Here is a 24,535-nt window from a genome sequence, read left to right on the forward strand (position 1 = left end):
ACTAACTAACATACATTGTCTATTATACCTATTACTTGCAATTCAGGAGGGACAAGGAGAAAAAAAATCTAAAAGCCTGCTTTTTAGCCACATCCTCAGTTCTCCTTATTGGTCTTCTGCATGAAATCATGGCAAAGCTATATGTGGCCATTAGGGTTTGTTGGCCAATTAACAGGTCTAATATGTACAGTCAGTTTAAAAATGGATAGCAGTGATTAGCAGTTAGTTAGCAGGAGTTAATCAAAGTTCTTATTTATAAAGGTTACTAAAAATGTCATTTAGTAAGTGTGGCAATTATTTTATTTTATTCCATGTTTAACTCCTTTTTTTTGTCCCTGAACGAGAATAGCAATATTCTTCATGATTTTGATTAAATCCTTACCATGTGGAGAAAGCAATTTCAGTGAAATATCTCTTTTCATTCTTAATCAGCAATGTTTTAATTTATTTATGTATTTTTGCAGGTGTTAAGCCAAAGAATCCAGATTGGTACATAGCTGGTATGAAAACATTTTCTTTTTTCACATCTTGAAACATTATAACTTGGAAATACAATTTAAGCCATTGGTAAAAATAAAATAACTAAAATGTTCTGAGTTAAAAATTTGCATTAAGGAACTCTGTAGGAACTTGTTGCTACAGAGCAAAATCTGCCACTCTTTTGTTTAGGAACACTGAAACATCAGATGCTGCTTTGGTTAGGTAAAGGAATGTTGCCCGTAATAAGCACAGGAGTTTGATAACCTCTCCATCACATTAAAACTGCCTTTTTGCAAAGGCTGGGCAACTCTCTTCATATTACTGCAGTATCACAGGATAGAATATTTAAAAAAAAAAAGTTTTACTCATAGTACTTTTTTTTTTTTCTTTCCATAAATTGATGTGTTAAGTACAGTTCTGCTGTTAGCTGTGGCATATTTGTCCTCTGACACATGGCTGAAGGCGGGTCACAGTGGTCACAAAGAATGAGACTTGAAATGAGTTTTTACCCCTGCATACCACTGACTCTTTTGCTCATTTTCTAGAACTGCCGTGGTCGTATTATCAAGGAGCAGAATATCTTTTCCATGTCAGTCCTACGGACTGGGAAACCTATGAGTTTGTCTGTGGCTGGCTTCGCAGTGGAACGGCAACAATAAATTCTTCTGGTGAACAAGCCTTTATACAAAATAAAATTAAGAAGGTAACAAAAACTACCCCTTTGAAAAAATAAACCCTCAGGTAGTAACTGGCTATTTTCTGCTGCATCTTTTGGAATATCTGGCTGCCTGTTGCTCCAGGTATAATCCAAAAGACATTTTACTTTAGAAATAATTTTCTTGCTGTCTTCATTTCCCACATCCCTCCCTGAAGCCCTATTTAGCTGAAGAAGTCAGTAACATTTCAGAATCTGCAGAATCATCTCTGCTAATGAGCAGGTCGGTCAGTCTGCGGCAAAAGACCTAAGAGGAGCAAAAACCAAAAACTTCCTATCCCAAAATAATGAAAGTGATGAGGGGTAAAGAGAAAGGTTTGTTTCACGTGGTGTACATCGTTCTCTGTTTCTTCTTCTTCCTCCCCCCCTCCATGACCAAGGGGACCCATCGTGGTTCCTCAGGTGTTCACACAGCGATTCTGCATCCACCGAGATGTCTCCCGATCCCGCATAGTTCCACAGTTACGCTCTGTTCCCATTCAGTAACTTGCAGCTGGTCATCAGGTAGCAATACCAAGGGACATTTCAGTGGGTATATTAGCATGACACGGACAGTAAGTCCAGATGTTTGAAATGGTCTTCATAGTTTAAATCTTAAACATGATGATTTGAAAGGTTACTCTTGGGGAGAGCTGGCCAAGAATGAAGAATTACCAATTTCTCTGCACCTTAATTAAATCTAGAACTCTAAACCATAGAGGTAGGTGCTTATGACCATGGAAAATAGATTACCTTTTCCTCTGTGTATGCCAGCTTGGGCAACAGTCCCATGTGTCCACACATTTGTATGATGTCTCCTGAATTAAACCCCTTTGTGACTATGGATATTTATATAGGAAAAAAGACATCTGCCTCTAAATTCCCTCCTCTGGATGAAAGCAGAATTTCTGTAGAACCACTCTGATGTAACAAATAGATTTGAAGCTGAGAAATAGCTGCAGAAGCAGATGAATTCCCAAGAAACTAAGTCTATTTTCTTCTAGGTGTTCTCAGTAAAAGCAAAATAAGGAAAAATTAAAAAAAAAAATTAAATAAAAATAATCTGTCTGCCTTACTGAGGGCAAAATTCTACAGCTGTAATGTCAAGGGACATCAGCATAATCTTTAAAAGAACAACTAGTGCTGGGTAGAAAAGCTCTCGACCCACACTTAGTTTTGCTTTCACTGTGTACAGCCTTCTCTGCTTTTAAGTTATAATAGGAAGCATAAGTAGAATTGTGTTGTATTAAGATGGAGTTTTTAAGTTTCCAAGGAATTATGCATCATTTTTATCTGCTATTTAAGTAATTTTGTATTAAAACATGATGAACTGGATTTAAACCAACAGTTCACGGCAGATATGGCTTATAATGAAAGAGCAACATAACTGCCTAGGCTGTCGTCTTCCACATCTACCAGAGTTTGTGATGCGATGTAATTACTGCCTTACCTAACACTGAATGTTTATGACTTAAAAAATTATATAACTTTTAAAAAGATGTATTTTTCCAACTTAAGATCACTTAAAATGGCTAATCAGAATGCTTCTTTGAAGTCACATTTACTTACAAGAGATCTTCTAGAAGTGGATTTATCATTAAAGTAGTGGGTATTATGGCAGTTTGTGAGCATTCTGCAATGAAAAAGCCAAGTTTTCGCCCTTGGCATTGGAAATCAGGTTAACTTCCTTGAAGTTTTGTCTCAGAATATAGTATATGCAGCTATTTTAAAGCCTGCTGCCTTTGGCTAAGCTTTCCCAGTATAGCCAGGTGTGTCCCTAAGTGATTGTAACTGGTTTCCTGTGGAAGTAGGAGTAACAGTGGCAATCACTGAAATCAGACTCGGCAGTCTGAATAGACTTTGCATGTGTCAGTAGAAAACTTGGTCAAAATTTCTTAGCATGGAATTTGAGATCACATTTTTCACTATTTTTTTAAAAACTGTAATGTATAGGCTGAGTGTTGTGATTGGAAAACTAAACTCAGGGGCCAGGCAATACCAGATCAGACAGTGTTCCCAAGTGTCCTCTTTGTCAGAATGTCTGCTTTCTTCATTTGATATTGCTATATAAGCTGTAAGCCTTGAAATTCTAATTATAACTCCAAGGACAGTGTGGCTGCTACAACACAGGCTGCACTTCAGTTCTTTCTGGAAAAAAATAAATACTTCTCAGAGACAGGGTGGCTCTTCCAGTGTCCTGCACATTCAGAACTTTTTTGTTGTTGGCTCTTTCCCAAAGACCTAAGCCACTGAGTGGCTAACCCTGAAAGTGAAGCCCGTTGATAGTTTGAAGCAGAATCAAGTCAGCACAGCAATGTGGCTGTTTGAATTACATTATTTCTGTGACTTTTGCATAATACTTTGCCTTTTAGGAGTGGAGGTCTAGACCCTTTCATGAGAACAACAATCAGCCTGAAAAGCATCTGTAGGAATCTCTTGTATGAGCTATACAAAGTCAGTAAATGTTCATAGAAAACGTTTTGGAAACATTAAGGACCAGCAATATATTAATGCTAGAAGGAAATATTTGCTATTGTCTATTTTTAGGAATTGGGGAAAAACAAATTCTGGCCTAAGACTACAGTCCTTTTCAAGACAGATAGGCTGTAAATTCCTAAAATTGTAAATTCCTAGTTTACAGAAGATACATCAGCAATCCAGTGGTAACTGGGGTCTAAATTACGCTCTACTTAAGTGAATAACCTTACTGAAGTGACAGAAATTAACATGGGCAGGATTTAGCACCTATTCTTCCCATTGGAACCCAATGGAAGGGTTTGTCTGAATACAGTCTGACTTTAGAAGTTTGTTAATGCTTTGATAAGAAGGCAACAACAGCTAAACATACGGCAAAACATTTTTTTTATAGCTATCGAATAGTGATGTTCACTGGTGGATTGGATTGCACACAGAAAACCTCAGTGATGAATTTCGGTAAGAATACCTACACTTCAGCTGCTGTGAGTTGTGCTTGGCATGCCCTGTTTACAGGCTGCCGTTCAGTCTGATGGACTAAAACGGTTTGATGACTGAGTGGTATATTCAAGAGACAATTTCAGTTCTCATGTAAATATCATTCAGAACATATCACCCTTAATTTATCTCCGTGTTACACTATTTCTTCTGAAAGGGTTATAAAAGATTCAAGCCAAAGACATGAATATCAACCTTGTTGTTGTTGGTTGTCTGTTTTTTTAACACTTAGTTAATAAAGGGACACTTTCTACCTTGTATCTCCTTACAAATGCTTTTAATGGAGGGTGTGTTTTTAGGTAAGGATAGGAAAAAGTGTAATTACACTCTTAACGTTTCTGTGTAGCTGGAGAGATGAATCACCAGTAACATACCAGAACTGGAATGAAGGGAGCGAGAGAGATCCGCAGAAACCAGGGAAAAGATGTGGTTTCATTTCGTCACAAACAGGTTTGTTCTATATTTCCTTTTGCTGCTCGAGTTGTGACTTGATTCTGTTGTTGGCCAAAGGGGTTATATTTTTTTTAGTTGCTCTCAAGAAATGCAATCCATATTACAGTCCTGTTACATGGTTATAATTTGCGTAACTACTTTTATGGTTAAGAAGAGAATAGTGGAATATCATTAATATGCCCACAGACTAGGTTGTAGGATTTAAAAGTATATTAATAGTTCCAGTTCTCTAATGTCAAAATACAAAGATTCCAGTGATACTGACACTTTAATTTTACTTACGAATCTGTTAATGTGGCACAGCAAAAATGTTAATGCATCGCTGTTTTTCACAGTCAGTTTTCTCATAACCAAATGAGCCAGATGGACTGAGCAACAATTTTTCCTACATTTATAAACTGTTTTTCTATCAGCACACAACTTTAAATACTCAGCTTTCTAGCTTATTTTTGATCCCATAGCCAATCTGCGAGGGATTTTTGGGTACCATGGTTTTGGTGCTAGCCTTTACATGATCACATAGCTCTGTATTTTACTACAGTAACAAAAAAAATTTACAGTGCTGCTGGTTCCAGTGGTTTCTGTCATCTCACAGTCTCTGTTTTCTGAAGACCTGCAAGTCATATGATAAAGTAAACATGTCAGGTTCCATGGAAAGAAAAACATCCAACTTTGTATTTGTGAGAAGAGCTGAAAAAAATTAATCCAGCTGCAGTCTTGTAATCTCAGCCTCAAAAGCCAAAACTGAAAAACTGTGAAACCTTATTTTTTTCCACACGTAATCTCGGGGTTTTGATTCATGACTTTGAAACGCTTGAGTTTGGTGTTACTGTAGTTAGTATTGGATAAAAGGAAGAGACGTCCACCCTCGCCCCTCAGCTGGCCAGCAGCTGGGAGCTGGTCAACAACTTGAGTGCACTGAAAAGTGTATTTTCCTCCTAAGCAGGTCAGCGTTTTATGTCAGTACCTGGATCTTGCCAAAAATTTTCAATGTAAGGAAGTCAAACTATTTTATCTGGAAGGCATCATTTCTATACCTTTTCTTTTTTTTGCATAACTAATGTGTTTTTTAAATACGTGGTGAAATAGGCATATGTTATGTGACTCAGTGTAGAGGAATTGGTTTAACTTAATAAAATCAAACTGGGAATAAAAGTATGAGCCCCATGGACCATCAAATCCACTGTAATGCGGTATATCCAAATGTATTTGATGTAGAATCTCGTCTTACTCAACCACTAAAGGATACCTTTCTTAACAATATCTAAGCTAGGTAAGCAAAAAACCCTTTCCAATTCTCAAGCCAATATTGAACTGTGATTTTTCTCTTTACACAGGACTCTGGGGTGATGAAAACTGTACTGTCTCTCTTCCCTGTATTTGTAAACGTAAATTTGCATGGAAAATAGAGAAAGAGATTCCAAAAGACCAGAACCAACAAGGAATATGTCCCAAAGGCTGGTTGCACTTTGGATTCAAAGTAAAACATTTTTTTCTGCTGTTTGATTATTCAAAATGCTTTCCATATTTCTGACAGAAATTGGACTTCTTAAGGATTATTCAGTATTTGAAGATTTTCTTCCTTTTGGAAAGCAGGGCCCTTAGGTTTATAACTACTGACACAGTGGTACAAAGGTTTACAGCTATTAAGTAGCTTTGCACACAGAAGTTGTCTTAATAAGGTGTCAAAAATTTTACTTTAGTTCAAGGAAGTAAATACTCACATATGCAAAAGCTGTCTAAGTGTATTTGTTCATTTGCTGTAAAAAGCCTGCTCCATCCTCTCTTTTCCACTTACGGCAATTCCAAGAGTCTTTTATGGTCTCAAAACCGATCTCTGACCTGTTGTTGTACTAAATGGATCCCTAACTGCTGCCATCCTCCAAAAGATGCTGTTTCAAATAGGGTTCATCAAAGATAATTATAAACCAAAGTCTATTTGCAATTGAAGGTCAAAAGGCACTTATTTCCAGGCTTCTCTTAAATACATATGTTCCTTAATAGCAACATGCATTGAGGTGGCCGGATTTATCCCAGTGCTGAACTGCAGTGACTACAAGGATAAATTTAACCCAGGTTGTGTTTGCCTTTAAAGAACTGATTTGAATCCAAGCTTGATCGCAGCTGAAAACTGATACCAAGCAGGTTGGAGAGATCCATTGCAGGACAGAAACTAATGAAATATTTAATATTCAGTAACAGTGTGTGAAATGTTTTAGTGATCACTCTTAGTGATTGATAAATAGTTTTTAAACAGGAAAAAAAACCCCAAAAGAACGTTTGGTTTTTTTTTTTTTAACCAGTGCTTTTTGATACAAATTCCGAAGGATCCAGAGCATCTGAGAAACTGGTACTCTGCACAAGAGTTCTGCAGTAGCTATGATGGGTCACTCGCTTCCCTTGAAGATGAACTGGAACAAGGTAGAGTACTGAGAATATTGTTAAATAAATAAAATTTCATCTTCATTAGGATGCTGTAGTAAATTTTCATCTTGGATACAGATTTAGGAAAAAAGATCGTTCAGATCCTACTCATGGTTCCACTGCTTTAAACAAATTAGTGTTTCTCTTTCCCAAAATGTAAAGATTCAAATATTCGCTGAGCTATATGACAGGTACATTTTGAGGAGTAATTATAATTTCTTTTGTGCTTAGTACCATGCATTAGAAATACAAAAAAATAATGGAATACCCATTTAAAAATTTGCTATGTAAAATTCCTACCTTATGAATACAACATCACACTGTTATAAAAGCAATCTCATTTTTATCCTTGAATAGTACTTAAAATCAGATCTATACTATAGCACATAAGCATAGTGCTAGGCTGGAACTGTCAGAGAAATAAATGCCAGCACATTTGGAAATATTTATAATTCTTATTCATAAAAATCTGTGGTTGAATTTCATACATTTGTAAAACCACTTACTTGGAGGTGGGAGGAATCTCACTAGCTATCTCTAGTTGAGAAATCTTATTTTCAACTAAAACTGAGAAAAGCTTTTTCAATGGGGCAGTACCCTGAACTAATACTTAAGTTGTTCAAGCTGCTGTGAACATTTCTAGAAGACTTACTAGTTAATGGACTAGATCCTAACCCAACTGAAGTTAATCAATTTAACTGAATTTATAGTTCGATGACAGTGAAATGCCACTCATGTTCTTATTTTCTAGTAACTATGTCATGTCATTGATTAGTAATTAAATTTTTCAGTGCTTTAGTGTGTTGGAAGAGACTTCATCTATCCCTAAATGGTTACCAGTTAATCATATTTTATTCCTGTTTCATTTTCCAGCTTTCATAACAATGAATCTATTTGGACGGAAAACTAGTGTTTGGATAGGTTTCCAGAGTGATGATTATGAAAAATGGGTGAATGAAAATCCTCCTATGTATTCCAACTGGTCTCCAGTTGAAGTAGTGCATGTGAGTATTTCCGGGGGGTTTAAGGACAGTGGGAAGTTGTTTTATCCATAAAAATCATGACTGCACAAAGACAAGGTCTAACTTGTTACAGCAACTTAGTCTTCTCTTAATTTTTGCAACTTCAGACAACTGTGGGCACAGATTTATGGGCATAACTAGAGCTAGCAAAAAAGGCACTGTTGAGACAGTTATTTGTGTAATTTGTGGCTATAGTCACATTCTCTTGCAATTACCTTTAAGCACCAAAGTTTGAATTACATGGTTAGTATCATATGCTGGGTCTGAGCAAAGTTTAGGAATAAGATTATGAATTTCGTATTTTAATATATTGTTTTACACCATGTTAGTCTGTATTTGGCTTAGCATTTTAGTTTGTTCAGTGAAAAGTTGTGACTTTTTTATTATGAGGTTATTGTTTCATATTATATTTATGGGAGTGTTCATTGTTGTACCTAAATATTTATAATAGTGACTTTCAGATAATTATTCTTCTAAATTTGATGTAATAATTATGCATTGTTTTTACACAGTGTCTTTTTTAATTAATGTATGGTTCTGTGTTGATTGCAGAGGCAGCATTATAACAGTGCAAACATTCAAGAACAACTTCCGCTATGTACATTGGTATCAAATAACCCTAATTTTTATTTTACGGGAAAATGGTACTTAGAAAACTGTCAGAAAAATTACGGGTTTGTCTGCCAAAAGACTCAGGGTAAGGTTTTGTTTTGCTTTGCTTCTGTTCTCTTTTCTTACTATATTGAATTCATCTTACTTTATTTTCATCTAGAAGCAGCTTGTTATAGGTGTCTATAAAACGAGGAACATGAAAGATTTCTAAGATAGTTTGATATTTAGACAGACTAGCTCTACACTCTTTAATAAATCAATAGCTGTGATGTAGAAGTAATTTCCAAAAAAATGTTCTGTTATTTTCTTCCTAACTTTGAGCTTTCTGTGGCATATCTTAGAATCAGGAATAGAGATTAAATTTCATGTTTTCTGTCATGGCAGCAGAGTAACCGCATGAAATTACAAAAGGCAAAACTGAGGGTAATTTTCATGAAAATATGAGTTGGGTTTTTTGGGGGGGGGTGGGACTTGCAATATTAGATCAGAATAGACTCTAGAAAATGTATTTCTGTGAACAGTGCGGACTGACTGGCCAATCAAGTAAGAGTTTGGCTGTTCTTTTCCCGCTTCTCTAATTGTGTTACCATAAAGTTCACTTGCCAGAAGCCTGAAGCTTTTGCGGGGAACACGAGTTGTTTGGTTTCTTTGAGCCACATTCCAGCGTTGCCTCTCGGATTGGGAGCTGCTGGCATCCCCAGGGTGCTTGGGCAGCTTTGGAACCCTGTCCCAGGGGCTGCTGCAGCTCTGCCAGCAGAAAGCTGCCAGAGCGTGATACCAAAATAGACCAGCGGCAAATTATTAACCCTAAAGCAAAGGGAGGGCTGTAATCTGAGCCTGTAAGGAGTGTCCTTGGGTGCTGTACTTACTGCGGGGGTGGTTTTGTATGGCTCAACTTTATATATCACACCTCTTAGTTAAGCCCTGGGTCTAAAGAGACAATCCTCTCCTGCTGTCTGCCTAGGAGGCGAGGGAGAGTGAGTCGAGAAGTAGAATAAACAAATATAAGCTTTGGGCAGTGCTCACATGTGGCTCTAGCAAACCATAGCCGTATTTGACGTCATTTATTATGGACTACAGTTGCGGGGAGTGCTGGAGTAATCCACATAGTGTAGGAAAAATAAATAAATGCATTTTCCTGCTGGTTTGTTTCATTTACCTCCCGAACGTTTGTATTTTAACCCCTTGCTGCTGCTTCAGACAGATGGAAAAGGCGTTAAAAGGCAGGAAGGAAAACTGTTGCCTTAGGGCGGCCAGGCTGCAGGGCACCTGGGGGGGATTGGGGCTGCAGTGGGTGCTGAGGACCCTCCCCATGTTTCCCGGCTGGGTGAATGTGAGACTGGCCCATGAGCCCCGGCCAAGCGTGGTGGGGATGGGGGGGACACGCTGTGTCCCAGGCTCAGTGCTGCCCACCTGCCCCATGCGCAGCAGAGTGCTCCTGGGGGTGAAGGGACCAGTCCTGCCTCCCCAGCGTGACACCCGTGGCACTTGCGCAAACCATCAGGCAGTTCAGTGTGCTAATTCAGCAGAAAACTTTCCTGTCTCTTCCCTCCGTGCCCCCCCCCCCTTTTTTTTTCCCCTGACTGATGTCATTTTGTGCAGCTTTTCCAGGCGGCATCGGCTCAAGGCAGGGTCAGGCAAACACCAGGCCTGTGCATGGGAATATGCGGCTGGAAGAGCAGAGAAGCAGGGAATGGAGAATTGAGACAGCCTCTTGCTGGCAGTAGTGAACTGTTAAACTTGCTGAAATGTACAAACAAATGTGTCAATTCCTGGAAAGATGAGCTGGTGCTTTGCTTCTGCCATCCTGTCTGCATCCCGTCTCCCCTTTTTTGATTTTCTGTAGGAGACTAAAATGGAATAAACCAGCAGGAGATCTGAACTGGGCTCTGATCTCTTAGTGATGCTTGAGTTAGGATTGTGTCAGCATTTTACTGCGTTTCCTGCCTTTTCTTTTTTTAAGCAGTGACATGCACTGAAAGCTGGAACAAAATAGAGGGCTTCAGTTAGTTCAAGAGCAGAACTTTTTCTTGCTTAGAAATTTCTAATTTTAAATGATTTGTGAATGACAAATAATAAATTAATTTACTATTTTAAGATGCTTGTTAACACTCCTCCTCTCTTAGTCATAAAGGGCACCTAGTCTAAAAACACTCCACCTTGTAGCAAAGCAACCACTTCATTTTGTAATCACAGAGAATTTTTACAGACAGAAGTAATTAATCCAAACTGACAAACGGGATTAAAACTGAGGCATTGCCTTATTTTAATAGTCTTGTTTAAAGCATACTGTGGGCATTCATACACATTAGCAAAGGCATTTGCCTCCTGTAGAAAAGTGAGCACAGCAGCATCACAGACTGGGCTGGGGTGGAGATAGTCTCTGTCTCCTGATTTTTTTCACATAGGAGACTTTATTTCTTAAATCTGAAAAGTCTGCTTCTTCCTTAATTTTTTTGGACATTGCTGTGTTATTTTATCATCAAAAAGAGATTTAAGTCTCCATGCACAGAGGATTTCTCTTTAAGTGCCAGTACTATGATCTTCCCTACATTGGCTCATGGATAGTAAAGATGAGCTCAAGAAGCTCCCAAGTGCTTGTACCATGAACCACAGTTTATCATCCTCTCGGTTGTGCCGGTACAGTTATTTGTGAGGCCAGGCTTTGTGCTGTAAACTGATCTGGGAATTTATTAAAAATAATGGGTCAAAAAAGAGGTAATCTAAATTACATGCAAGGTATCTGGGATAAGAGCACTCTTGGAGCCCACTGCTATTGGACATTTGGGATATGCCCAGATCCCAGGTGATTTCTTACTGACCTTCAAAGATCCAGTCAGTGGAACTGACTCCATCCAGGTTTTCTCTTTTTTGTTATACATTAAACTCATTCACTCTTGTGATGAGTTTTGTGCTGTGATAGAATTTCAGATACTGTTCTAGTAGTCACTGTCTTTTTCTTTTTAAAGTTCACAGTGCCTTCCTGAAACCAAGGAATTTGCAATTTTTATATTTGTTTTTAAGGATAGTTCTGATTTTTTAGGAGCTGTTCTGCTATGTTCAAGCTGTCTCTTTTAAAAAATAAATAAATTCTTTCTTTCTGTTTATAACAGATACATCCAGACATGTCATCAATGCATCTGAAATGTACCCTGTGCCAGATACTTTGGAATATGGAAACAGAACATATAAACTAATACGTGGGAATTTTACATGGTCTTCAGCTTTAAAAACCTGCATGGCAAACGGCGCGGAGTTGGTCAGCATTACAGACCAGTATCACCAAGCTTTCCTCACGGTCATTGTGAATCGGCTGGGATACAACCACTGGATCGGGCTGTTCACTTCGGATGTATGTAGTGGACTCCCTGGCTATGAATATGATGCCGCAAAGGGGTTTTTCCGGTAACAAGCTAATGAGCTGTGTCGTTCATTTGAAGTCACAGGAAGTTTGCATCTGGAAATGAAACCCTGGAAAGCCTAAGCGCTAACCATTTTTTTGCAACGTAATGTATAAATCTCATGAGAGCCAGTTTGGTGCAATGACTACTGAAAACTAAAACCCATAGAAAACATGTAAAAACACACAAAAAATCTCTTGTAGTGTCAACATTGAAATTATGTTGTTTCATTTGTAGTTGCTCAATGGCCCACATAACCACTTGCTGAAAACAGCAGGTTAGATGTAGTTTCTGGTCTCCCAGAAGTAAGTTGGGAGGATCCCTGGATCTGTCTTTTGTAGATCCTTCTGGATCTACCCAGCCTTTGGAGATGTAAAAGACTTTCTGTAATATCTGGTGAGGATGCCACCAGAAGAAGATGAACTTGTATGGTGCTAAAGCATATAAGAAGGATAACCTGAAATTTGTTTTGGCAGAACGGGCTTAACTTTGAATGGTCGGATGGGACTAGGTCTCTGTTTACCTTCTGGGAAGATGACGAGTCCCAGGCCTTTGGCAGCTGTGTTTACATTGATACTTCAGGGCACTGGAAAAGTGCTAACTGTGAACGACTTCTGCAAGGAGCAGTTTGCCATGTGTCACCGAGTAAGTCAGAGTGAAGTTTTATATTAAATCTTTGCAGCTGCAAATGTGTGTATTGACAGTGGAAGTATATGAAAGGAAATTAAGTGGTTTGAGGTTAAGCAATGATGATAGTATTATTCAAAACTGAAGTATATTTCTGGCATTTCCTTGCTGTATCTCCTATTTGTGAAACCATTTTTTCCCCATAAAATATTGGCCATCAGGTCTGGTCCGTAGGAGAATGAAAAGAGAACTTTCATAATAGAAAAGAAACAGGAAAATTACTTACTCTGTCTCTTCGGTGAACATTATATTATCTGTGAAAAATGATGATTGCTAATAACCTAGCTCAAAGGGAAATAAATTCAGTTTGCTGCAATTAACTGTGGGATGGGAGAAGGGAAGCATTTAGAGCAAAGTGAAAAATTAGAGTCACATCTTCACTGATTGCACATAAAAGATTTTGCAGCTTTTTTTGTAAAGATAAGAATATTTTCCTGTGTCCTAAAATATGTTGTGTTTCCTGCAACGCTGTGTCAATTACCTGGGCTTCATATGAATCCAGAATTCAGGTCTGGAACTCCATTCAGTCCAGGACTGCAGAGTCTTTGGCAGCATCCAGTTCTCAAAATAGTTCCTATTTGGTGGTATTGATCACTCAGGGTTCACCTACAGCTTATTACAGCTTTTGGATCTGTTGAAAAGAAAGCTGTTTTGGAATCCTTCAAGACAAAAATTATTCTTTAGCATGGTTTTTGTAATGGAGCTGACTAATTTTCTAATTTGTTTGTCAAGTTATGTAATCATATATAGCCTAAGGTTTACTTAATTTTTAAAAAATAGGCTTTGTAGCAAAGTAGGAGGCAGGTGAGACCGTAGGTAACGTAGCTGAATCTACACCACTGCTGAAAAGTGATGCTGGGTATCACAAAGCGAGCTTGTGGAGTTGCCCTGAGTCAGAGGGACTCTTTGCTGCAGCACGTTGCACGCCGGAGAGGCTGGCTGCTGCTTACCAATGGGAAATTCTCCTCTGTGCCACGGTATTTGGCATAAGTTATCTTTGCGGCTTAGTGGAGAGAAGCTCTGCAGTCCTTGGAAATCCCCAGCCCTCTGGGAGGTGCTGGGCAGCCCAGAGTGCTCTGATGTGTCCATAGTTTGCTCATAACTCCCTCTGCACATCAGAACCGGTTAGATAGTCCTGATATTGCTGTTGCAATCCGGCAAGGTTTTTGATCAGAAATAAAACCAGCTTTATTCTTCTAATAACAAATATATGCAACCACTAGATTTTCACTTTGAAAAATAGAGGCATAATGCAATAACATGCTTATTAGCATTACTCCAAAACAGTATGTGGAATGTTATATTAATGTGTGTATTGTTGTGCCAATAAAGCTGTGCTGTTATTTCTATCACAGAAAAGAAACTCACTGCCTATAAAGGCTTATGTTCAGAAAAAAATGTTCCCTGGATCAAATTCAAAAACAGTTGCTACAGCTTTTCTACAGTTCTGCAGGGCACAAGTTTTGATACTGCATATGAAGTCTGCAAAAATCAAGGTAAGTGGTTATTTTGTAGCTACAGAATGTCATTGTGATATCTTAAAAAAAAATACATATTTTCTGAAATGACTGAAATCATGGCATGTGTTTTCTCTAGTTCAGGATAACAATAGTGGAGCTCATAAGCCAACTATGAAATTGGAGACAACATACATCAAAAAAATGTTCCTTTCCATGTGAAAATACTGATTTCTGGAATAACACATAAAATTAATTTTTTCCCCTTCAGACTTGTTTTAAAATCATGTGAGAACAGTTTTATATCAGCCTGAGCAATTTCACATTAATTGCAAATTTAAGAACTTATAATGTACAACCAGACTTTTCAAGCTTTTCAATTAAGGCTTGTAATACTGACTTTTTGAAATGCAATGTTACATTTTAATGGCATGGATTGTTTGAAAATTTGTTCTGTGCTTAATTTGTAGGATCAAATCTTCTAACTATTCAAGATGAAGATGAAAATGCCTTCATTTTGGAAGAATTGCACAGTTTTGGTTATTCTGTGCAAATGGTTTGGTTGAACATCCTGATTGTTACAGACAGTAAGTTTTGGGTGGAAGAGAACCGCATGTAAGCATCTGGTTTGCTTTTTGGTTATTTTAATGCTAGTGTAACCATCTTCCAAAACACTGTTATGTTTGGGGATTTTTTTCACTGCTTATTACCTGTTTATGATGTAGTAAAGCCAGTCAAGCTTTCTGTAATTGTTACTTACTAGTATTCTGAATACTCAATATGTATGCATGCATGTGAATGCCTTTATTTTCTTCTTAAAGAAGCACTACAGGCTGTCTTCTGTGTCAGCTACATAGGATGTTTTTAAATCCTTCAAGGAAAAAAAAATATAGTGGCCAAACAGATAAAATCCTGGCATTCCATAATACAGTATTTTTTTTATGTGAGGGTAAGTCCAACTGAAACAGAGATATTTATCAAAATACTATGATATTTTATAATGATTTATAACTTCTGCCCTTAGATGAGACAATCTCCTGGTTTGATGGTTCTCCCTTAAATTATTCTAACTGGGGCATCAGGGAGCCTGAATTTGATCATCTCAAAGGGAATTTCTGTATCAGCCTGAGAACTACAGATGGAGTCTGGCAATTATCTCCATGCAGAGAAAAAAAGGGATTTGTATGTAAAATGGATGCAGGTACGTGCTTCCGTAAAAGAAGGCAATTGTGTCCTTATAACCATTGTTTTACATGCTCCTTGTTGCTTGCTTACTTGCTCTTAGTTTTCATTTAAATAATTCTGTCTCTTGGTATTAGAAAAAATACCTGTAAAAAACCCAGCCAGCCAGGGTAACCTCCTTTTGAGGAACCTGGGCAGCAGCTGCATTATTGCTGACTGCGGTAGACTTTCTGTTGTATGGGTGAGCCACGTGCAGAGCATCAGGCTGACCTCCGCAGACCCCGTAGGATGGGCAGGCGCAGCCCGGGAGAGCTGCACAGACACCACGTCAGTAGGAACGCGGGTCTGTGAGAGAGCTGAAGTGTTTCCAGGGCCCACCCAAAACGCCCAAGTCACTGTTGCTCCCAATAGCTATATTAATCTACCACTGTATGGTTCTGCTCATGCATCTGTACTTTAAAAAGTGGATAAATACTGTGGCTCATCCTTGTACAAATGTCAATTAACATATTCTGCCAAATTTAAGGGATTTTAGATAACAGATTAGGTCATGTTTAACTTGGCCAGTTGGAATCTCATTGACATGAGTCAAATTAAACAAAGAACAGCCTGCTCTTTTACGGTTTTAGGTAGATTGTCTTCTCAGTATCAATTTTACAGTGAGTATATATAGTAACTTTTGTTAGCTCTGTGGGTAATTTTATGACAGTTCTGGATTCTATTTCAGATATCGATGCAACAGAACCCTCTGAAAAAAGTAAGTTCCTTCTGTACTTTCTTAGGTTTTTTTATAAGGAGTAATAACACATTTTGAGCTGGTATTTTGTGAGGTAACATTTTTCACTGTTAAACCTGTAATTTAAAATGCATGATATGTAAGGAGTAATAATGTGTTTTCCATAGAACATCTATATGTTTATATTTAGAATTATCTATAATTATAGCTATATTTGCTTAATAACAATTTCTGTCCTTCGCTTTCAGCATCATACCGTGGGCTTGTAGCTCTGGCTGTTCTTGTGACGTTGGTGATGCTGGCTGCCATTTCCCTTTTCCTGTGGTGCCTGTACAAACAGAACAACCGACTCTTCCGCAGGATACTGTGGGTCAGAAACGCCTATTTGCCACAGATTAACGCTGATGTTCCTACTTTGGAAGAAAGCATCCTCATTTCTGATTTTGAGAGAAGTGACAACAATTAATTGATCAGAAGTAGCAAGCGGTCACGTCTTCCGTGTGAAACTCCACGATCTACAGTGATTTTCTCCTTCTCGGGAGTCCCCTGGGGTACCCATATCCAGAGAAACCCTCGCAGCCATCGGTATGAATGCCGTAGGGGCTCCCTACCTTGGAGAGCTTTTGCTTTGTGGCAGGATGAGGTGAGGATGCAAGGCAGAACCATGGAGAAATTGGCTCCTTTGGGACAAGCCAGGAACTGAAAATATTCCCACACCATAAACCTCCAACCACTCATGTGTAGCAGTCGTGTCCAAGACCCCAGAGCAGCACGCCTTTTCATGCAACTTTTTCCTTTAGGAATGTTTGGGCTTCTGTGTTTTGTTTTTATATGTTGCAGAATCTGCTCATGAGCCAGCATTAAAATTTGGCCTTGAATTTAGGAACTCTGAAACATACTCCAAGCATTATGGGGTAGATTTTTTTTTTCTCAATAGCCATGCCTTCTGCAAAATGAACAGTTATTTTTCAGACAGTGGATTCTTGCCAGGTGGATTTCCAAGCTTGCAGAGAGATGAAGTCACTTTTGACTTGGGAGTGCCAGGGTTTTGGTAGTTTGGCCTGTGATGCCTAGTTCACGTTATAAAATAAATTAGTCTAGAGATATAATGGCATACGGACTTTGTCATCCTGAAGTTAATGTATTCATTTGAGATGCTTCCAGCATCCTGTTAAAGATGTAACTATGTGATCTCTCACCTAGGTTATTTCAGAAATTGAATCCCATCAACCTCTTTTAAAGATATTTTTGGGCAATATCTGTTTGAAGAAAGAAACTGTTATAAATCCTGCTGAAGTTATGGTAATAAATTGCTTTACTGTTCACCTACAGTATTTCTGCAAGCAGTATTCACGTACGCTCTTCTGAGACCCTGCTCTCAAAAGCTAAGGACGATACGTGGGGGAGCCACATTGCAGTTCCCAAAGGGTGCTATAGTCCTATAACCCCATGTAGCAGACCCTCCAAAGGACACTTTTCACTTTCAGTGTTTGTACTAAGGTGCTAATGAAGGAGATAATTTCTCTGACCAGTTGTTCTGCAGGCTGATGGTTGTGAAGGACCCAGCTCAGGTCTCTGTACTACCTCAGTTACAGCAGCCCAGGACAGCAACACTTACTCTCTGTGGGACTCCCACCACCCTAACCAGTCCTCCAGCCATGTCTCTGAAAATACCCGTAAGGTTGGGGGGGATTTTATTTTTTGTTTTTATTGCAGTGTGGAAAAACAAATGGTTAGTTATGACGAATTACTTCAGAATGGATTTACTGTGCCTTCAGTTGTCTCTAAAAGCTGCTGCAAAAGGCTCCATTTATTGTTGGGTTTGTTGGTTTGTTTGTTTTAAGATGACTCATTCTAACAATTTTGCAAGAGCCGTAAGATGGAGGTACGTTCCTCAGAATTAAGCAAGCAGCTAAGGCCAACTGAAATGTTTTTGCACAGTATTTGTGCATATGCACAGGAATGTATGACTGCCTTTTAGTTAGATTTCACATGGCCAATTCTAGAAACAAAAATTGCCTCTTCATGTCATAATTATGTATAGGGCTATTTTTAAAAATTATTTGGTACATAGAATATTTCTGTGCTGGTTTACAGAACCGTTCAAAAATGTTGTCAAAGAAGCTGCAGATGGTTTTGATACCAATATCATTTTCAATTTACTGTTTTCGATAACTTCTATGGGTGTAGCTATCACAAGTTCTTAATCTGAGATTTTTCCATCATATAAAATATAAACAGCTTTTCTGTGTATGTTTTGTCTGATGGTTTGACCCCATACATTAGTCTTCAGTAATGTTTTAAAAGTTTCGGTTGAGTCCTCTAGATTTATCTATGGGGCTGTTTTTATGTGAAGTCCACTATTAGAGTTTGTGGACTGCAACTTTTGAGTACCATTGCCAGATAATCTGCTGTTTATATGTATGAACTGTGATAGCTTCTTTACCACCAAAAGAAAAGAAGAAAAAAGGTTGTGACCATCTTTCCCTTTCCCATGTGAATTTTACCTATTTAAACTACAGTTGGAGGAGCTTAAACCAACAAATCCCCTTCATCACATTCACTGACAAGTGTGTAAATGCTGCCTTCTTACAGTACAGCAAGCAAAGTGACTTGCAGGATGGTTTTTGTTTGCGAGAGTAAGCTGTGTCATCTCCAAGGACGTGTATTTATCAGGCTACAATGCTGTTACTAGTAATGCAGACTCTTGTCAGATTTTGATGTGGTTAATGAAGGTGTGTATTTTTTTCACAAAACTTGACATAGGCATTTTATCAATTTTCCTTGAGGTGTGTTGTAATCATTTAAATATATTTGAAGGGCAGTGGTATAATAAATAACCCTAACCTCAAAATAGTGATTGTTGATTAACGTCGGCTCTGATGTAGATGATCTTGCATTAAGGGAAAAATAGTTAAGCAGTGTTTTCTTCCTACTTTGAAGTGGTTTTGAGGGAACAAACCCTTAAATATTTGTTTTTAAATCTTTCATCATTTAACTTTTATAATTGCAGGTATTATTCACTCAAGAATGTAATCGTTGATTGCTTTCTAGGCTTCATTCTGGATTTTGTTACCCATAGCTTTCATTTGTTTTCCTTTAATCAGAGGTCTCCTATACTTACTGTTCTGATCAGAGTATGTGGTGACTATGTTTTTACTGCTGACTTTGATGATATTGGCAGTGAGATTCACTGTATTATTTCAACTGGAAAATTAAAGCGTGAATAATGATTTTCTGTGCTGTAATTTTTCTTGAATCTTTCCCCAGCTTTAATTAGCTGCCAGGCTTTAGTGCCTCATAACAGCAGTCCCCAGGCTTTGCACCAGGTCATCCTGGTAGGAGAGGGACAGCTTGCACCAGCCTCCTTTCTGGCTATGTGACGACCTAGACCTGGGCACTGCAGACGGTCTCCACACACATGGTGGCCCCAGTGTTTCCCAGGGCACGGACAAGGATGCCCCAAGACATGTGTGCAGGAGGTGCTGGGAGGAGGAAGGAGCCATAGCACCATCAGTAAGGATGATGGATGGGAGCATGGCACTGATGCACGGGTATTCTCCCAGCCTGCTGCCCATTCCCTGCAGCCCTGGCAGCTGGGGCCACCACAGATGAATGATAGGCTGGAAGAATATTCCTGCTGGACTGTGGAGGCTGTGTTTTGTGGGAGCCCATTCATTTCTGCCACAAACAAGGTGGAGATACATGGACTGCAGCGCAGTAGCTTCCATGGGTAGCACCGAAGTTCCCATGTCCAAGAACTGGGTTCACCAGAGCCTGAGCAGGCAGATGAATGTTGCATTTTCTGCCATGCCAGCTTCTTTGAATGTGTTTACTGAAAGGGAAGTATTAGATGTTTTCGTACCACTCCCTTGCTTGGGGGATGGATGGGTATCCCCACCAGAGACGGATATATTCGGGCCAACATATGACAAACCTTGTCTACCAGATATTAGGGTTTGGAAAAAAAGTCCATGTGCTTATTTTTGCAGACTCCGTTCCAGGAGAAAATTTACCTCCTGGTCCCTTTAGCAGTCCCTGCAGCATGTCTCTGAGGGAAAGAGATGCCTGATGCAGCTGTCACATCCCAGCTGGACAGGAGTCTGCAGTGGGAACATATGTATGCTGGAGATGTCCAGCATGACTGGGCAGAGCAAAGGGTTGTGGTACAAGGCTCTAAGTGGGCACATGACTCCTAAGCAAAGCCCTTCCCAGCTGTGTCTCTCCTGGGTGCGGTGCTGCCCTTCCTTGTGCAGGGATCCTCCTCCCTTCTGCTCTCCTTCTCCCTTCCCCTGCCTTCGCGCACACACGCTTCTGTGGATGGGTAACGACAAGAGAGGAGCCGTGGGGCTGCTTGAAATCTGTGCAGAACAGTCCGGAGGGAGTATAGGGAAAAAGTAGTTTTGTGCACTCTCTGCGAGACTTGACCAGCTCTGGTTCTCAGGGCACCATCACACAAATTCCTGTTTAATTTGGCCCCCTACTTTTTTCTTTCATCATGTTGCCCGTCCCTTAGTGTAGTAACAGGCATCCTCAGTCTCTTGTAATAATAAACCCACTGTAATGAAATCCGTGGCATACCCTTCCTCCAGGGCATTTATATATAAGCAGAATTTTTTGGTTAAAAGCTAAACTGCACACATTCAGCAACTGGGCTCTAAATCCTCAGCTCAAAAAAAAAAAAAAAAAAAGACTCTTCTTGAGCTATAATAATATTTCCTTTGGTAATCAATGGAATGCTGATTTTAAATCCCTGCAGGCCAGTGCTGATCTCTTACAATCTGATGCAGCCCTCATGTGTAAGTAACCGTTGGGAGCAAATTCGCAGGCATTATGCTGTTCTGAGTTGGTATGAATTAAAGTTGATCTTGGTGCTTGGAAACACAGTCAGTCTCGGTTTGGCCAGTAGATGGTAGTGGTACACACAGAGCTGACAAGATGGGCTGTGCAAGAGAAAACATCAGAGGGATCTGCTCCGATCCTTTAGAAGTTTAATTAAATGAGCAGCAAAACTCCCAAGTGACAGAACTGCAAATATCAGTGTCAGTTCTTAGCCATGGCCACAACGTTACAAAGCTGTGTTAACACAGCTTTCCAAGTCTCAGTGTTCATTCTCAACAACTTTAATGGGATGCATTGAAATGCTCGGAATGGGATAATGCAAGTCCTTACTTTGGTCTGTGGGTTTTTCTTTTGTTTGGTGAGTGATGGGAAAATCCACTTGGGTTCCTGAGTATTAAATAAATAAGTAAATACATCTCTGTGGTATGTTTTGGTTCTGATCCCTTTGATGGAAAGGTAATTCACTGAAAATGCTCCAGCCAGGTCTCTTTACTGTAAATGGATTTGTTTTAATGTGTTTTTTTTCTTGACTGTATCAATGCAGGCATTTACTTACTAATTTACGTGGGAAAAGGAAAATGAAGACACAGAAATGAAAATTATTAGACATTTTAGACATCCATTGCATAAGTAATCATTCCACAGCACTGTTGAAAGCAGATTTATTTTCTCTGTCTCTCAATTTATTCTGTAAATTGCTCAGAGCCTAAGAGTTGCTGATCCCTTTCTATATCTATTATCTTTATGCAGGATGACCATGATTTGGATTCTGATCTTAGAAACTTAACCATAAAAAAGGGCATTGAGAATCATTTTGCAGTAAAGCCTCACTTCAAAGTCTTGGTTTTTATAATCTTGTTTCCTTATACTGCAGTTCTTCTAGACTTTCCTGAACCTCCTGTGACGAAGCAACTGCAGTTCTCTAAGGAAGTGTACTAGACCCAGCCTGCCACGGTGTTTGCGAGTAACACCATGGTAATTTATAACCACTAAAGTGATTCTCAGCTGCAATCGTTTCCAAAAGTGCACAGCTAGATAATAGTGAAAATGCTTCTACTACTATTTCCTTTATTTCTGATGCTTATTTTTGTTCGTCGGCTTGTTGCTATTGTAACAAATCCTACTCTTTTCTTAACCTCGGCCTACAGACTAAATGTCCACTGTGGTTCTCAGAAATAAATGCTTCAAAACATAGTTTTAGTGAGAACAACAGCTAAATTTGTAGATATAAGATAAATCTTGAAATGTGTAGTGGGCTAAAAGTTACTCTCCTCTGCATGCTGGCATAGGACAATAGGGAAGACTTTCTCTGAATCATGCACGTAAAGGTCTAACTAACAACCTGCTTTCCACTGAGGCGGCCAGCCTGCAGCTAATGGTGGCAGTCCCTGGGTGCTTGAAGGCCATCCACCACCACTGGGTTGACTGGTAGAATGCAATAGCTGGGCCAATGTCTCAGACCATACATTGGAAAAACAAAACTATCCCTGTATCTTTTCAGATTTTTATAGATGGATATTCATCTTAAGAAATTAAAAGTTTCCATTTATGCTGTACAAAAAATCCTCTGTATTTTTTCTTTTCGTTTGTTAGTGAATACTGAAAATTATCCCATCAAGTACATTCCTCTTGTGAAGCTATTTATTCAGGTTATTTGTTCTAAAGCATGATCTTAGGCCTTTGAACCCAGTCATAATCTGATTAAATCTGCTTTGCCACTTCTTCCTGCCATAAACTTTGTGTGCGTTGTAGGTGAGAAGCCCCTGGAAAGGCCTTGCTGGAAGCCAAAAGCAAGCTTGCACGGATCTGATAAAAGACAGACTCTACCTCATCAGCAGCTTGGGGCTGCATGGCTTCACTGATGCTGGATTTGGGACTCCATCCCAGACCTTGAGGTGTCCAGGTTCATTCAGGTATGCAAGCAGAATCCCTAACTTTGGACATTGCCAATGAGCTGGAGTACATAAACTTTTAGTATAAAGTAAAAGAATATTCTAAGTCATGTAAGGCTTCATTTGTTACGGTCCTAGCACAGGTTACGCGTAATTCTGCTTTATCTGCACTAGTTTCTTTTGGGAAGTTTCTCCTGATGCTAGCACGCTTACCTATTATGTATCTGAAACCTGACACGGGCCTAAATGCTTACATGACCTAGACATATTTTCTGGTATTTAATATTCAAGAATATCAGAAGAATTCTTTCTGAAAAGGTAAGAAGGTAATGTTTCTGCTGTGCATATCGTGTCCTGCTAGTCCTGTGGGATGAAAATGATACTGAGAGGCAAATTGAATTACTTTAAATATTGTTTCAAAAGCAAATATTGAAGATGGAGTTGTACATATGGGACACATTGTGCCTATAAAAAATGTAAGGTACCATTCAGTTAAATGTGGAAATGCATCAGAACAGCTCCAGGAGGCTTTCCATCTGGAAAGAACAGATTAATAGAATACCTACAGAAACAGCAGCTACTTTACCCCTTAAAGTAGTTGTAGCATAAATAGCAGAGTCACTCTTCCCCACACGCCATACCCAGGAATGCAGTGACATTGGTTTTATCACTGCAGGCTCCTGGAGTGCTTGCCCCACTGAACACAGCACCTCTGGAGCGTACGCACCATGTGTCTGGGTGTCCCGGTGCAGTTAAGTTATGGAAGAGAGAAGGAAAGCCAATGTGGGCTCCTTTCTCCATCTTGTCCTTGACCATCCATCCTCCCCTGTCCTTCCAGAATCTAGTCTGAGGTGATGATTTGGATTTTAACTATTGCTATTTACATATAAATTTGCTTCATTCTTGCCTGATTGAAAGAATGTAAAGTGGAAGTTGGGTGAGTCTCAGCTGCCCTTACAGGTTGCTTGCCCACTTGCTCTGATGTAGCACAAAGCAAACCCTCTTGAAAGGAAAGATGAAAGGAAGAGCTGATCACTGGTGAAAGCAAAAGTATGAAGAGAACAGGGATCAGTTATTCCTGCTAGTTGGGAAGACAAGAACAAGAAGTAACTGACTGAAACCACAGCAGGAAATATGTGATAGATAACCATGGGAATAGCTGGGCCGAACAATAAGCGGCCAACGTAAGTGGTAGGGTCACTTTCAATGGCAGTGTGCACTGTTAAATTGGATAACTGTGATTTAGAAATAAACAAATCAATCCACCACCACTGCTGGGGAATAGATTCACAACACTGCTGGGTGGCCCTTTCAGCTCAGTCTGGGTAAAGATGAGTAAGCCTGACCTGAAAATATTGGTGTGTATGTGTTTGTGGCACTGCTGATGCATCATCCCACTGCCTTCTAGCCCAAACCTAGCTTCTAGCCTTCTGACCCACACAAGTGTTCAACAGCCAGAATTTAGGATCTCTGTGGGCACAAAGCCCATGCAACTGGGATATGGGAAATGCCTCTGGTTAAATTTGTGGTCTGCCTCAGGATAGAAGGAGACAGTTCCGAAATGAGTAAAGCTGAATCATCCAATTCATCTACTACAGCAGCCAGTGGGACACAGGCACCCCGCCTGCCCTGGGTACAGGCCCCGAATCACTGCATGAAGAGCACAAAAATAAAGGATAC

General features: G+C 39.4%; 1 protein-coding gene across 1 annotated transcript in view; it reads left to right on the forward strand.

The window, feature by feature from the left end:
- The window catches only part of PLA2R1 (phospholipase A2 receptor 1), a 44,205-nt gene extending 24,851 nt beyond the window's left edge, over positions 1 to 19,354 (forward strand). Inside the window, exons 16-30 of the mRNA XM_050899626.1 lie at positions 465 to 500; positions 1,026 to 1,183; positions 4,044 to 4,108; positions 4,494 to 4,597; positions 5,938 to 6,080; positions 6,904 to 7,021; positions 7,898 to 8,028; positions 8,599 to 8,743; positions 11,772 to 12,010; positions 12,536 to 12,704; positions 14,102 to 14,242; positions 14,674 to 14,790; positions 15,228 to 15,404; positions 16,113 to 16,142; positions 16,370 to 19,354. Coding sequence (XP_050755583.1) covers positions 465 to 500; positions 1,026 to 1,183; positions 4,044 to 4,108; positions 4,494 to 4,597; positions 5,938 to 6,080; positions 6,904 to 7,021; positions 7,898 to 8,028; positions 8,599 to 8,743; positions 11,772 to 12,010; positions 12,536 to 12,704; positions 14,102 to 14,242; positions 14,674 to 14,790; positions 15,228 to 15,404; positions 16,113 to 16,142; positions 16,370 to 16,587 — 1,991 coding nt within the window. The 3' untranslated portion in view covers positions 16,588 to 19,354. The remainder of the gene's footprint in view (positions 1 to 464; positions 501 to 1,025; positions 1,184 to 4,043; positions 4,109 to 4,493; positions 4,598 to 5,937; positions 6,081 to 6,903; positions 7,022 to 7,897; positions 8,029 to 8,598; positions 8,744 to 11,771; positions 12,011 to 12,535; positions 12,705 to 14,101; positions 14,243 to 14,673; positions 14,791 to 15,227; positions 15,405 to 16,112; positions 16,143 to 16,369) is intronic.
- The last annotated feature ends 5,181 nt before the right edge of the window (positions 19,355 to 24,535 follow it).

This window comes from Gymnogyps californianus, chromosome 7, assembly GCF_018139145.2.
Source record: "Gymnogyps californianus isolate 813 chromosome 7, ASM1813914v2, whole genome shotgun sequence".
NCBI lineage: Eukaryota > Metazoa > Chordata > Aves > Accipitriformes > Cathartidae > Gymnogyps > Gymnogyps californianus.